General features: G+C 39.9%; 1 protein-coding gene across 2 annotated transcripts in view; it reads left to right on the forward strand.

The window, feature by feature from the left end:
* The window catches only part of LOC108428067 (fibrinogen C domain containing 1), a 201248-nt gene that overhangs the window by 72773 nt on the left and 112794 nt on the right, over positions 1–15681 (forward strand). For both annotated transcript variants that reach the window (XM_017698786.2, XM_017698793.2), the window contains one exon: positions 9998–10477. In XM_017698786.2, the coding sequence (XP_017554275.2) occupies positions 9998–10477 (480 nt within the window). The remainder of the gene's footprint in view (positions 1–9997; positions 10478–15681) is intronic.

The following is a 15681-nucleotide window of genomic DNA, read 5'->3' on the forward strand; positions in this document are numbered from 1 at the left end:
ATATCTAAACATTGTTAAAGCCTTATTCCACCCATTGACTGCTCACTGGGATACAGAAGGATTAGTGGCTTAAAGAGTTTTGAATGTGTTTTGCGATGTCATGAGAACATATACACATAAGCATCTACATCAGTTTGGCTCTGCCCACTCTTACTGAAGCTCTAGAATCTGTTTTAGCCCTTTTTTGTTTGAGTCCTTTTTGAGTGAGGCACAACACAGGACAGCCAATCAAAACAGACGTCATTTACACGTATCAGCCCTTAAGGCACTCCCTAGTTAAGGGGGATAAAGAGAGTGTAAGAATGATTTATGACCATTATTGGTGCATAAAACCACACAGATGTTTAAGTGGACCAGGGGACAAAAATAAAATACAAGAAGCATGTAGATATGGGCTGTTTACAGTGATTTAAAATCAACTTTGCATCCCAAAAAGGCTCAATAGAAACATTTTTAATCCTAGAAAATATCCACGGCTGTTTAAAAAAATGTTCAGGGCTATAGCCTGGAGCTAGTCATGCCCATGTGTTGCACACAGTATTGCATTATTTCTCAGCATGTCAGCGTTTGCAGTATATGATCTGATTTGGCCATTGGTGATATATGAATAATGCCATAAAACATCACTTAGAGAGAGAGAGAGAGAGAGAGAGAGAGAGAGACGGAGAGAGAGAGAGAGAGAGAGAGAGAGAGAGAGAGAGAGAGACGGAGAGAGAGAGAGAGAGAGAGAGAGAGAGAGAGAGAGAGAGAGAGAGAGACGGAGAGAGAGAGAGAGACGGAGAGAGAGAGAGAGAGAGAGAGAGAGAGAGAGAGAGAGAGAGAGAGAGACGGAGAGAGAGAGAGATTTCTTTGCATAAACAATTCTTTCATAAGTGCTTCCCAGAGATCCCACTCATTTCCCAGCACTGCTCATAAAAGCCAATCAAATTGCAAGCCATTAACCATCCATTAGCATGGGCCAATAGGCCAAAACAGCTCATTTGCATATTAATTGGCAGCCTCCAAAATGGAACACATGGTCAGGTATTAATTAAGCAAAATGCACGCTCATAGTTAATACACACCCACCAAACTAACGGTTGCACACGCTGTTCGAAAACATTTAGAAACCAGGATAAACACACGTGGTCTGAGAGGAAGGCTGGTTTAATTTCTCTCTTGTTAACTGAGGCAGATGATGAGAAGTCAGTGAATAGATTAACTGTGTGAAGCAGGTAATGAAACGACTGAATCTGTTCCAGCACAGAAAACATTATGATTAGGCAAATATATCATTATCACAGTTAATTTAGAATGTTAAACATTTAGCAAGTAAGATTTTGCATTTGTTTTGCTAAAATGAATGTCATCTAATTTGTCATAACTGAGGATTTGAATAATAATTATTTACTATTTTTTTATTTAATAAAAATTTACTCATTTGTTACTCAATTTACTCAGCATTTGTTGTGTATTACTTTGTGATTGCCACTTTAGTGAGATTTGAATGTATTAGTAATTGGATATTCAACTGATGAACGCTTAGAAATTCTTACTTTTAACTTTTTGTTATTGAAATGAAGTTCCATAATTACTACGTATTTATTACATCGTGAGAATAGCACACAATTAATTACCCTTATATTACAGGTATGAAAATATGATATACAAAAATATATGACAAAATAACATGTTTTTGTTAGAACCAGCAATTAATGTCAGTGCTACGAATTAAAGGAGATGATAAAGCATAACAATAAATGTTCATTTTTAGAGTACACTCTTGAAGATAAAGGTGCTTGAAAAGATGCCATAGAAGAAAAATATTTGGTTCCCTAAACAATGTTTTAGTCCAGGGAATTGTGGGACATGTGCAAACATATATTGTATGATTTAATGACTTTTATACAGGAGCTACTGAGATACATCTTGGTGTAGTCTTTATTCCAAGATTGTATTCCAGATTGCTTCACGAGCCAGAGAGAAGACAAACATCACTTGCAAGTTTCATAGCATGCAGTACTGTTTGGTCAGTTTCATAAGATCAATAATAACACTTTTGATTGGCTTCTTTTCATCTGTTTTTAGGATATGGTGATATCTTCGACCAGTCTGTCACTGAGAATGTAGATTCTGATCAATAAAGAGAGCGGAATTGCTACTGACATTATCCAAGAAGCATTCATTTCAGAGAAGATGTCATTTTCTGTTATGATGTGTGATATGCTGGTGTAGCATTCAAGCCAGACATAACCAACCTTGAGTAGCATCAGCTTTGTGAAACCAGCAGCAGTTAAGTAGGCCATTAGCAGTTTAATACCTATTTTTGTGAAAGACAGACTATGGCTTCAAAATAAAGCCCTAACCTTTAATAAAGAAGAGACTACTGCTGATGTCAGGATTGTAAACAATAGAATCTTAGGTAACCATTCACTTAATACATTTCATGTTATGTGTTTCCAGAAATGGATGGGAGAGGCTGAAAAACAGAGAAGTAGCTTACGTGAATGCATTAATCAGGCTGCCACTCACTGTTGCAGCAGTGAAAACCCACATTAGTGTAAAGGAAAAAGTTTGGAGTATACTTCAGTGCTGTACAGTAAACCTAGGAGAAATGCATAGCTGTGTTTGTTTCAATGCTTAAAACATTAAAACATGCATATCTGTGCATATTAGGGGGGCAGTCGTGGGCTGGAGGACTGGCCCTCTGACCGGAAGGTTGCCAGTTCGATCCCCAGCACTGACAGTCCATGACTGAGGTGTCCTTGAGCAAGACACCTAACCCCCAATTGCTCCCTGGGCACCGTGGATAGGGCTGCCCACCGCTCCGGGCAAGTGTGCTCACTGCCCCCTTGTATGTGTGTATTCACTAGTGTGTATGTGGGGTTTCACTTCACGGATGGGTTAAATGCAGAGGTGGAATTTCCCCGGTTGTGGGATCAAAAAAGTATCACTTAACTTAATATACAGTGACCACCCACTTCATTAAGTACACCACCTTGTTTCTACACTCTTTGTCCATTTTATCAGCTCCACTTGCCATATTGGTGCAGTTTGTTGTTAAATAATTACAGACTGTAGTCTATGTCTCTATCCTTTGTAAGCCAGTGGTCAGGACACCCACAGAGCGGGTAATATTTGGGTGATGGATCAGCCTCAGCACTGCAGTGACACTGACGTGGTGGTGGTATGTTTGTGTGTTCCGCTGATATGAGTGGAGTTTTCAAGCATTCCACTCCACAGTGTCTACTCACTGTCCACTCTAACTTGTTGATCCACCTTGTAGGTATAAAGTAAGAGATGGTAGCTCATCTTTTGCTGCATATTTTGTGTTATCCATCCTCTAATTCATCATCAGAGGTCACAGGATGCTGCTGGCTGGAAATTTTTGATTGTTTAATTAGACTCTGTATAATTATACTCTGAAAACCCTTTTTGAATGTTAATGCAGTAAATCTAGGGGAAACACTTGCATTGGAATATAACTTTTATATTATATACAGGTTCTTTAAACATGAAAAACATTAAAACTCACTTCTTTGACCTACGTGTGACTGACAATTAAAGCAACATGAGACTGGGACAATCAATAAACATTTAGAAACTGACATACACTTACCAAGCACTACACTATACAACACTATACTAATAATAGGGCCTTCCTTTGCTCTCAAAACAGCCTCAGTTCTTCTTGGATTCCACAAGATGTTGGAAACATTCCTTTGAGGTTCTGGTCCATGGTGACATGATTGCATTGTTCTTCAAGTGCGATTTCATGCTGTGAATCATCTGTTCTACTGCAATCCCAAAGGTGTTCTAATGGATTCAGAACCAGTGACTAGGTAGCCACGCTGGAAACAGCCATTAGAAGATGGTAAATTGTGACTATGAAGTGATGCACATGGTCAGCAACAATATTCAAATAGGCTGTGGCATTCAAGCAATGGTTGTCTATGGCCAAAAGTGTGCCAAAAAACATTCCCCACACCATTACACCACCTCCACCAGCCTGGACTGTTGACACAAGGCAGGTTGGATCCATGGGTTTGTGCTGTTGGTGCCTACCATTGATGTGCCTCAGCAGAAATCGAGATTATCAGAACAGGCTAAGCTTTTCCAGTCCTCAGCTGTCCAGTTTTGGTATTGTGCATTCTTGGATGTTTTTCTGCTCACCTCAGTTATGCAGAGTGACTCAAACAAGTCTTGCCATTCTCTGTTGACCTCTCTCAGTAATAAGGTATTTCTGTCCACAGAACTGTAATTCACTAGATGTTTTTTTTTCTTTATTGCACCATTCAGAGTAACTCTACAGAGTGTTGTGTGTGAAAATCCCAAGAGTTCAGCCGTTCTAGAAAGTACTTATAATATAAAATCACACTAAAATAACAAAGCAAAAAATAACAAAGACTATCTAAAAACAAAGTGAAACAATAGAAAACATCATAAACGATGAACACAACAAAAACATACAATTAAGCATGTTACCTGTGATCAAAAATAAGGAAAGCGCAAGAATAACGATAGGATTTAAACTATCTTTTAAAACTGGTCATTGAATTAGAGAGTCTAAAATCAAGGGGACAACTGTTCCAAACTTTAGAGGCAGGAGTAGCAAATGCTCACTGCCCCACTTCGCTTCTCAGAACAGCTAAATGCCCTTGCTTAGAGGACCTTAAAAACCTGACATATACAGGGGCTATATATACTCAGGAACTTCAAAATGTAAGGCCTGTTAAATAAGCACCAGTAGTTTAGACTCGATTCTAAGTCTCACTGACAGCAGAGAGAGGCAAACATTGGGCTTATGTGATCCATACACTATATTTCCAAAAGTATTCACTCAACCATCAAAATCTTTGAATTCAGGTGTTCTAATCAGTTCCATAGCCACAGGTGTATAAAACCAAGCACCTAGGCATGCAGACTGCTTCTACAAACAATTGTGAATGAATGGGTCGCTCTCAGGAGTTCAGGGAATGCCAGCATGGTACCACGAAGTCCAGTCATGAAATTTCCTCTTCACTAAATATTTCACAACTGTCAGTGGTATTATCACAAAGTGGAAGCGATTGAGAACAACTCCGCCGTGAAGTGATAGACCCCATAAAATGACACAGTGGGGTCAGTGAATGCTGAGGCGCATAGTGGGCAGAGGTCGCCAATTTTCTGCAGAGTCAATCACTACAAACCTCCAAACTTCATGTGGCCTTCAGATCAGCTCAAGAACAGTGCATTCCATGACTGAGCAGCTGCAGCCAAAGATTACATCACCAAGCGCAATGCAAAGCATCGAATGCAATGGTTTAAAGCGCTGCCACTGGACTCTGGAGCAGTGGAGACGTGTTCTGTTCTCTGGAGTGACGAATCACGCTTCTCCGTCTGGCAATCCGTTGGATGACTCTGGCCTCTTCTTGTTCCAGCATGACTGCGCACCAGTACACAAAGCAAGGTCCATAAAGACATGGATGAGCGAGTTTGGTGTGGAAGAACTTGACTGTCCTGCACAGAGTCGTGACCTCAACCCGATAGAACACCTTTGGGATGAATTAGAGCGGAGACGGAGAGCCAGGCCTTCTCGTCCAACATTCAGTGTCTGACCTTACAAATGCGCTTCTGGTAGAATGGTCAAACATTCCCATAAACACACTCCTAAACCCTGTGGTAGGTCTTCTTAGAAGAGTTAAAGCTATTCTAGTTACGAATGGTGGGCTGACATCATATTAAATCCTATGGATTAAGAATGAGATCTCACTCAATTTCATATGCATGTGAAGGCAGACGAGCGAATACGTTGGTCTAGTATAGAAAACGAGCAGTTGCATTTTGGACTAATTGAAGCCAAGCCAGAGCTCCTTGACTAAGGCAAGTCAATAAGGTATTACAGTAGTGCACGTGAGACAAATGCATGAAAACAGGAAAACAGAAACCTCTTTCACACTCAATAATCTTTGTGTCGAGAGTTGAGTGGCTCCAGATGTTCAAAAACTCCTAGCTGTTCCTCAGTGTTGGATTAGTGACTTGAAAAAAGGCATCCTTGAAATTGATTTGTCAGCTGTGGATGACACAAGGCACTCTTTTGTGGGCGCTCAGCTTAGAAGTGGATTTAGTTTACTTAAACGTGTGGTTTAAAAACGTAGAAACGTATTGGGTAGGCTAGAGAAGTGCTTTTCAATTGCAGTACGTGTTGCTTCATAGACACTAATTAAACGAAGCACTCTTGAGAGAGTTTGAAAAGCTGTGGTCGGAACATCCCCTTAGGGAACCAGAAGTGGGTCTTCAAAGAAGGCTTTTGGCACCCTTTCTTTTTAAGAATGTGGCACTCAGTGCTAAGAATCAGTAGCACCAGCATTTGTCCAAAAGCAGAAATACATGTAATTCATGATCACACAGTCTAAGACTTGATGATCCCTTTGAGTCTTGCAATGAAACATTATCACATGTACCATATGATGACACATCTGCCGGGTAGCATCTGGTAGACGGAGAGCAAAAGAGCAATGGATCGATGGTTAGCGCACCTGCATCTATTCTTCTCTCTCTTTCTTGCCTCGTCAGGCTACGCTAGGCTAATTGCTTCCAGAGGCTTTTAAACATCACATTTAGTGCTGCCAAAATGGTTATGCTGATGATTATGATAGGGCTAATGCCCACCCCCCCTTATCCTCCCTCTCGGTCTTTTTCCTCTTCTGTCACTCGACTTATTTCTTGTTATCATATGCAAATCACTTTCGACTCATCGTCTTTATCTCCTTTATCTCCATCTTTCAGTTCATGTGCCTCTCTTATCACTAACTACTTTGCTTGGATGTCCTTCATCATTATTTCTCTTCCTTTCACTACTCCCTTCTTTCTCTTGTACCCTCACCCTTTCCTGTCCTCTATCATAATGGCAGTGATGGAGTTTTGATTGAGCAGAGCAGATCTAGGCATCCATTTGTTGGTCCAACCCAAAACGAGTGTTCAAATGTACTTTCAGGATTACAATCTTGCTGCTTCAACAGAGAGTAAGACACAGGAGGCCATGATTCTGCTGTGAGTAGTGCATCTTTATTGAAACACTAGCAGAAAGGCACTGAACTCATGGAGGGGTGGTCACCACCAGCCGTATCCCGTTTTGACCAACCCCCAACCCATAACACCCCTGCCCTCAACAGAGAATTAGACAGATGATACATAGCACATTTTAAACTAAGGGACAACAACATAAACAAGTCCCTTTCCTGTGTATGTGCGCCCACCATGAGCCTCTTTGCATGGCCCTTCATTTTTGGAGCCAGCATGGCCAGTAACAGGATGCTTCATTATTAATACATAAAATTGGAACACAAATGAAAATACTCTCTAAATCATGACACATGTGAGATTCTGTTTTTGATGCAGACTACATTTTTTTTTGGTTAAATTCTACTTTAACAAATAACTACTACTAAGAGGAGTCTGCTTAAATGTTTCAACCTCAAATGGGACAAAAGCTTATCATAAAAAGAAATAAAACTACAATACTCTTTAAAGATCATTACCATGATATATGGACTGAAAGCATGAACATACTTTACATCATGAAAGCAACAAAGCAGAGCATATAAAATATTTTAATTACATAAATAACCATTAGCAGTTGTCCGACTTTATATGTGTTGCATTCAATCCAATACCTCAAATGCTACCATAGGGAAAATTAATGAACATATTATAGTTGTTACGACTTTGTCCAAAATAAGTACCGAGATTTTGTTTTCAGTTTTCTACACTCTCAGTAATAAAGCTCTGAAACTGTCAATGGGGCTGTACCCCTCTTGTCACTGGGGTGGGACCCTCAAGGGTACATCTCAGTACCTTTAGTCAGGGAAAATATCTGTACCATAATCCACTGAAATTATATTATACTTATAATTATATAAGTTGTACTGACTCCACACCCCTGTAAATCCTACCACACACTCAGGAAAAAAAGCACTGGGGTGGTAACCTCAAGGGTAGCATCAGTAACTTTGGTTAGCGAGCAAAATTGTACAAATTTCAATACAATTATATATAATTATTGGTATTGACTTCACACGACCAGTCTTGTTTTGACTCTGGGCTTTTTTATTGTTCTGTTTTAAAACATTGAGGTAAATAAATATATACATTTCCCCTGGAAAAAACTTATTTGAGGTACCCAATTGAACTTTAAAACCATTGTTGTACCTTTGAGGGTGCATGTTTGTAAAATCCCTTTTTTTCTGATGGTGGGTCAAGTCATTATGCCCAGCTAAAATAACTGCTGCTACATAACGGTGTGTAGTATGATGGCATGTTGTTGAAAAATGTCTTCGCAATGCACTTTATATATCATGAGTACATCTCAGAAATGAGTGCTGTGTCAGCACTGCACTGTCCTATATGTTTACTGTGTCCAGTGTCTGCTTTATTTATCGTATTTATTGTAGTTTCTAGTCAAATTTTTTTGCACACTTAAGTCTGCACGTTGCACTTTGTACTGCTTATTCTGTTTCATGTTGCACCATGTTGCACACATAATTCCACTCCACTGTGTACTTATACATAGATGGAATGCCAATAAAAACCTCTTGACTTGATTTGGCGTCATGTGCAACATCACTGCTATGTATCTAGAACAACAGTATGCGTTATAAAGACAGATTTAAGCTGGCAGTATAAAAAACACTAAATTAAATAATGTTTGGCGGTAAAACTACCGCCAAACATGCTGTTGTAAATATACTTAAAAAGAACTCTTAGTACTTTTAGAAGCCTGCTTTCTGGAGTGGACCAGTTTGCGTTGGACCAACGCAGTGATGACGACCAGTCATCGGAAGGATTTAGGAAGGATTTAGAAAAAAAACAATACAGTGATTAGGATCAGTCATAGTCAGGGGAGGTCTTAGAACAAACAATGTGGTGATTAGCACAAGTCACAGTCAAGACAAAGAAGGTGTTTGTTTAATGAGTGGCATGTTAATTACGATTTTTGTTCACTAAGCAGTCGACACTGTACCATACAAACTCTAACTACTGCATCATTTAGGCTTAAAAAGGGCCACTTTGCTTTGAAAAGTCATTTCCATTTGACGTAAACTGCCAGCGTAATACAAATTGACCCATCCATCTTCCACTCACAAATGTATTCTTTCATAGCAACAGTTGCCAGCCTTACAGAACTCTGTTAAAAATCCCATTTAGCCTAACCTGAAACTCGGTTTTGACAGTATACCCATGTTTAACTTTTTTATTTTGAACTACATTTATTTTGAGTTTTTGTGAGTATGGTGGCAAATTCATCTTTGCTGTTTCCAATGTGCCGTCCAACTCGGAAGCATAGCATTTTGAACAGGAGACTCAAAATGCTGTAGATGAGGAATGCTCAGTCCTGATCCTTGAGATCTACAACCCTGGAGAGTTCAACATATTTGGTCATTCACATTACAATGAAAGGGATTTTTGCCAGTGTTTATATATATATATATATATATATATATATATATATATATATATATATATATAGTGAGTGTGTGTGTGTGTGTGTGTGTGTCTGTGTGTGTGTGTGTGTGTTTGTATACACACACACACACACACACACTCACTGCAATTTATTAGGTATGCCTACCTTGTTTCTATACTCATTGTCCAGCGTTGCAGTGACACCGCAATTTGCAGCACTGCAACGACACCGACTTGGTGGTGGTGTATTAGCATGTGGTGTGCTGGTATGAGTGGAGTGAAACTGATGTTTTAAAAAATTGTGCTGATCCACTCATACCAGCACAACACACACATAAAACCACCAGCACATCATTGTAACTGCAGTGCTGACAGTGGTCCACCACCCAAATAGTACCTGCTCTGTTGTGGTCTTATCAGTGTCCTGAACATCGCTGAACAGTGTAAAGGTGGGATTTCGTTGTAATGCTCCACATTACAGAGTATGCCTTCAAATATCATGATGTATTTCTTGTAACCCACACTTACTCTAGCATGCATAACTCTCTCTCTCTTTCTCTCTCTCTCTCTGTAGAGAATGGGCTGCAGTTATCTGCTCTGCACTATCCTCCTGTTCGTGGCCGTTCTCCTCGCCGTCACGGTAACCGGCACCATCCTTTTTATGAACCACTACCAGGCCCCGCCCATGTCCGATGGTCCACCACACATCACCACCAATCAGGACGAGGCCAATGCTTTGGTGACAGTTGAGAGGGGTGATGGCTCGCGCATCAACATCTTCATCGACCCCAACTGCCCAGACTACAACAGCAACTTCCTGCGGCTGGAGGGGGTGCAGACATCTCTGCTGCACTCCCTAACAGACCATGACTCCGATCTCAAGTCGGTCAAAGGTCAGGACCGGGCTTTGTTGGTCAACCTGGCTGAAGAAGTGGCCAAGCTTTCAGCTCATGCCGGCCAGTTGAAGATGGATTATGAGTCTCTGAGGAGAGGACAAAGCAACCTGGGACAGGATCTCAACGCACTGCAGAGTGAACAAGGGAGGCTCATACAGGTAGTCACACACACACACACACACACGTCCTTGGGCAGTGTTGGGGCAGCAGCCTGAAAATAAACACTGAGGTACCTTGAACCTACACTTATCAGCCATTTATTCAAAAGCACCTACAATGTAGATGCACTTTGTTGGCCTATGTTTTGCTGCGGAATTTGTTAGCTCCTCTCAGTCCGTTCTTTCATTGGAAAAGGACCACTATAGGATCACCATGATGAGATTTCTACAAAACTCACTGACAGTGACAGTTGAGAATAGGGTTCCACTTTAAAATAAGACTACCCTATAAAGGTTTATGAATGGTTTACAATTAGTTTCTAATGGTTATTCATGAACGCTTTCAATAGGAGGTTTAACCCCTTAGCATTCCAGAGTTATTGCACACTAAGCCTTATTATCCAGTAACTACAGAAACTTCGATGCAAACTGATAGAGCTTTTCTTAGGTTATATAAGTGTGTAATGACACTTTGGGCCCATGGCTTGGTAAGTGGTTAACATGTGTAGATAAATGTAGGGTCATTATTTGGCAAGGAACACATCACTGTAGTTCCTCTTAGAACTAAATATTTCAAGGTGTTTATGATCTTTAATAGTCAATAATAAATGAGTTTTAACTGATTTTTAAACCCTTTATAAGGATTATTATAAAGAGGTACCAGCAATAGTTCACCAACCGAAACATATAGCCTATATTGGTCCTGTGGTCAGAAACTGATTAGTGATGAAGGGTCAGAGGATGGTTAACCCAAACAATGTTCACCACCAAGGTGTTCCAACCATTTAGATGTTTCCTAGCAAGTTTTAAAGCCCAGTATTATAAACCTACAATATGGTAGGTTTACTTAATCAACTTGCAACTCTACGTAGCTCACAGTGTAACTTTTTAAGGCCAGTACACCACCCAGACCAACATGTGGCATGTATGTTTTAGATCATTTGAAGAATCTACAGCATTCTTTTCTCATTCAGTCTCGTTCATTTGGCTCATAAATGTTTCTGGACATTATAAGGATGACTGCCAACAATGGATTATTTTTTGTCCAAATGGTGTACTCTGGCCATTATGAACCAAATAAAGTAGACTGAACAAAAGGTAAACTATGAGGCTAAGGTAGCCAACTAAACTAGAAGCTAAAATGAGTTTAGATTCAGAACTACTGGTATTCTCTATTGCATGCGGCTGCTGTGCCTACACCCAAATCAACCCCATCTACAGCGGAATGAAAATGTCAGGAACTGCTACACTCCAATGCCAATACTTAACTAAAGGATCAGTAAAGGGGTCACGTACGCCTAACATGCCATTCATTCTGTTGTTGGCAGTAGGCATTAATATGAAATGCAGGTGTTGTGTCAAATAATATGAAAAGCAGGTGTAGTGAAAAAAACTGGGAAATACTTTACTGAAGAACAGCATCTGTAAGGCTGCCTGGCACTTATGTAAGCCTTTCATGACAACTGACATACACCTACATTGAAAAAAAGGCTTATTCCAAAGGCTACATTAGTCAGTTTAATGTTATTTCAATCCAGAGAGTGATGTGCCATGACAACCAATGCTTGTCAAAATAAGCCTTTATTAGTGGTTATATAAGTACATATTAGTTATTATGAAAAAGCTTATATAGGTGTCTTGTAATCTTTTTAACATTGCTCTACAATAAAGAATTACATTTTATACATTTGTTGACATGCCATAGCTGTCTTTCACATTTTATGAAACTTTCATGAGGAATGGGCTAATAGAAATAGTGTAAAACCACTTTAGTAAAAGTCTTTTTACAATGATCTACAATCCATGACCTGAGCTGCCAGGCCGTGGATGAGTCAGAATGGAATAAGCGCTAGTATTAGCAGTTCTTTGTGGATATTTTCCCATAGGTCCCTGTCTGGAGGTATCATATCCTATTCACAGTGCTTCAAATAGCTGCTGTCAGCAACCTAAGAGCTGCATTTAAAATTAAAATGAGAAGTAAAAGTTTTAGTAACCCAGTTAAGATTTTCTAATAGTGTTCACTGAAATTGCCTAAGCCCATTTAATTTTAATGTCATGGTTATTTGAGACAAAAGAATCCCAGAGGGCTGTCAGAGTTGATACCACTAAGACATTTATTTTTTCTCAACCGAAGCTGCATTATCTGATAAGTTGATGATGTGTGTAAGGAACTTTATCACAATTTTAAATGCTTCACACTTTGCTGAAACATACATGACCATTCCAAATACGAACAAGGACATTTATCAGCCTGGAAGAAATCACACCCACATCTATATTTTTGTTTCATCACACTCTTTGGGTTAGGTTAGGGTTAGTTGGGTTGAAATGACATTAAATTGACTAAAGTATTCTTTAGAGTAAGCCTATATTAACAAAGGTGTATGTCAGTTGTCATCAGATGCTCATAAGTGCCAGTAAGAAAAACTTTGTGTAATACTGAATGAATTTATGAACTGTATGAATGTCACATTTGTAAGCATCTATGCATTCAACATATAAAAATGCAGTCATAAGGCATCATAAACATAGCTTTTAATATTTATAAAAATGTACACCACCGTTAGCTTGGCACTAACTAACCGTGTGATGTCAGAGGGGGTTCAGGAGTGGGGCTAATGGGTACTTGGTTTGAGAGTGTTGATTAAGGAAAGCACACTGTAGCAGTAATTCTAGGCTGGACAGCCTGTTTGGAGCATCTGAACATTCGGGACTGAAGCCCCAAAGATGCAGCCTTAATAGAAAGTGTTACTAAACTTTGTATTGACTTGAAGTGACCCTTGGACAAGCAGGCTCAAACTATGTAAGCAATTCCCCACTGTGGCCACTGTGGGGGTCAAGCATTCTTTCTCATACACTCTCCCACTTGTAGAGAATATGGTTTTCTACCCTACTGTAGACCAGTGCCAATGGTTTTGGTACCACTGAGCTCTCAAATGTGCATCCGTCTTTGTAATGAGGGCTTTATGTGCTGCATCCCCACAATCATATCCATCTTTACGTAGTTGTGGATGGACTGTTCTTGCTGACATGGGCTGATCACATTCTGCACTAATGCATTAGCATTGCAGTCATTTCTGAGTCTATTTACTGATGTCCTTCTCATAGTTCTAAATGCAGATGTCACTTTAGTCACTGTTCCTATTGAAAAAACATGCAAATTAAGTGGTTTTTGTGACTTAAGCTCCTACTGTCCATGCCCCAATAAGGGACCCTCTTCCAAAGTCACTTAGATCATTTCTTTTTGTCATGTTGATCTGAATTTCAGGCCAGCTGGGCCTGCTCAGCATTTCTATACAGGCCACATAACTGGGGCATAGTAGCATACTGAATGACTAACTATGTCTGAATGGTGTCTGATCTTCTGGATGGTGATCCAGGAGGAGAATCATGTTAGCAGTTTCAAATGAAGAACTTGATCGCTTCACTTTACAAGGTTGCTGAGCTCCTATCTCTAGCTTGACTGACAGTTTGTATGTTGAATAATAGAATATTGAATAGCACCGATCAGCCACTAAGGCTACAGTTTGTTAAATTAGCTTTAGATAGCTGGAGTAATTCAAGATGGGCCTACTGATCGTTGAGTCCTTTGTTCTTGGTCTTGTCTAAATAATGCAGACCATGGAAAAATGTGGACCAGAGGAAGGATTCTCCTATAGAGGCCTACTCTTGGTAAAAAGAGGGATTACAGAGGGATTATTTGAGTGGACTTTCAACATGATACTGGACATGGCCTATTTTTGTCTTTGAGGGTTAGCTAACTTTGAACATGGAAAGGTACTTGGAAAGGTACTTTAACTTTTACTTGAATCATTATGAATCCAGGTATTAATAATTTTACTTTTGGATGAGTTTAGGCTATTCTTCCCATCTCTACATAAGTCATGACAATGAATGATAATGGCACTGATACTGCACATGTTCTGTCAGGACAATTCATGGCAGCATACAACAATCATAAACTGCAGTGACAGTTTATGGCCTGGCTATGTCCATGTTTTATGTAGCCGAGTTTGAGTAAAGGACTAGGTTGAAAAAAATATCATGACCTGCTTTAGTATTAGTGTTACATGAGGAATATCATAATAGGTTCATAAGCCTGAGAAATGAATACTTGTTTTGCTATAACTGTAGCTATAATATGTATTGAAAACTGCGGTAAGTGATATGCAGAGATGCGTGAACACAACAGAAGCCACCTACCTCATGTCTGCGTGTTGCCAAAGTCTAAAGCTCTAATCACTGGATTTGCAGGTGCTGTCTGTTTCCTAATGTTAAGTGAATTACCAGCGACTTAAAGCCTAAGTTTAATCTGAATTAGACTTAAGGTTTAGGATTAACACCCTCTCGCTCTTATGTGAGTTACTGACAAGCTCTGACATGCTAAAACCCATCACACACACACAGAGTGAAAGAGAGTTGTTTATCACCACAAAACACCTGTGCAGCCAAGAAGCATCTACAAAATCCCCCCCTGAATAGAAAGTAATCCCTCATTTTCTGATAACTTTTTGACAAGGATGGTGACCTGTGTGAGTGTGCGCGCACATATGTGTCTGTGTGTGTCCAAGAATGTGCAGTTTCCCTGTCTGATGCAGTTTGAATGTGTCTTTTGATTTTGCACGGATTTGAGGGTCTGGGCAAGAAAAGTTCTTAGACCACAGAGTGAAGAGGGGAGGATGAGAGAGAGAAAGATAGAGAGAGAGAGAGAGAGAGAGAGAGAGAGGTGATGGATAGAGAGTGATGTAAAGCAAAGAAAGGGATAGAAATATGGAGAGAGGTAGATAGTGAAGGAGAGACACTGAGTCAAGAGAAGGAAAAGGAGAGAGATAGAGAGAGTGAGATTGAAAGGGGAAATAGGTGGAGAGGTAGAATAAGAGGGAAAAATGTCATGAGGGAGAAGTACATGGGAGAGATGGATAGAGAGATAAAGAGGGATTTTAAGCAGGAGACAGAGGGGGAAGAGAGTGAAACGGAGAGAGATAAAGGGAGATAAGGATGAGAGAAAGAGGAGTAGGGAATGGAGAGGGAGTGGGTAAGAGAGAAAGAAGTGAAGAGGGAAGCAGGGAGAGATGGAGAGTATAGTGTATAGTGTAGAATGGTATAGTGTAGTGGGTAACACCTCTGCCTTCTATGCTGTAGACTGGGGTTCAAGCCCCACCTGGGTAACCACTCTATACTATACCAGTGAGAGTCCTTGGGCA

The sequence above is a fragment of the Pygocentrus nattereri genome, chromosome 23 (assembly GCF_015220715.1).
Source record: "Pygocentrus nattereri isolate fPygNat1 chromosome 23, fPygNat1.pri, whole genome shotgun sequence".
In the NCBI taxonomy this organism is placed as follows: Eukaryota; Metazoa; Chordata; class Actinopteri; order Characiformes; family Serrasalmidae; genus Pygocentrus; species Pygocentrus nattereri.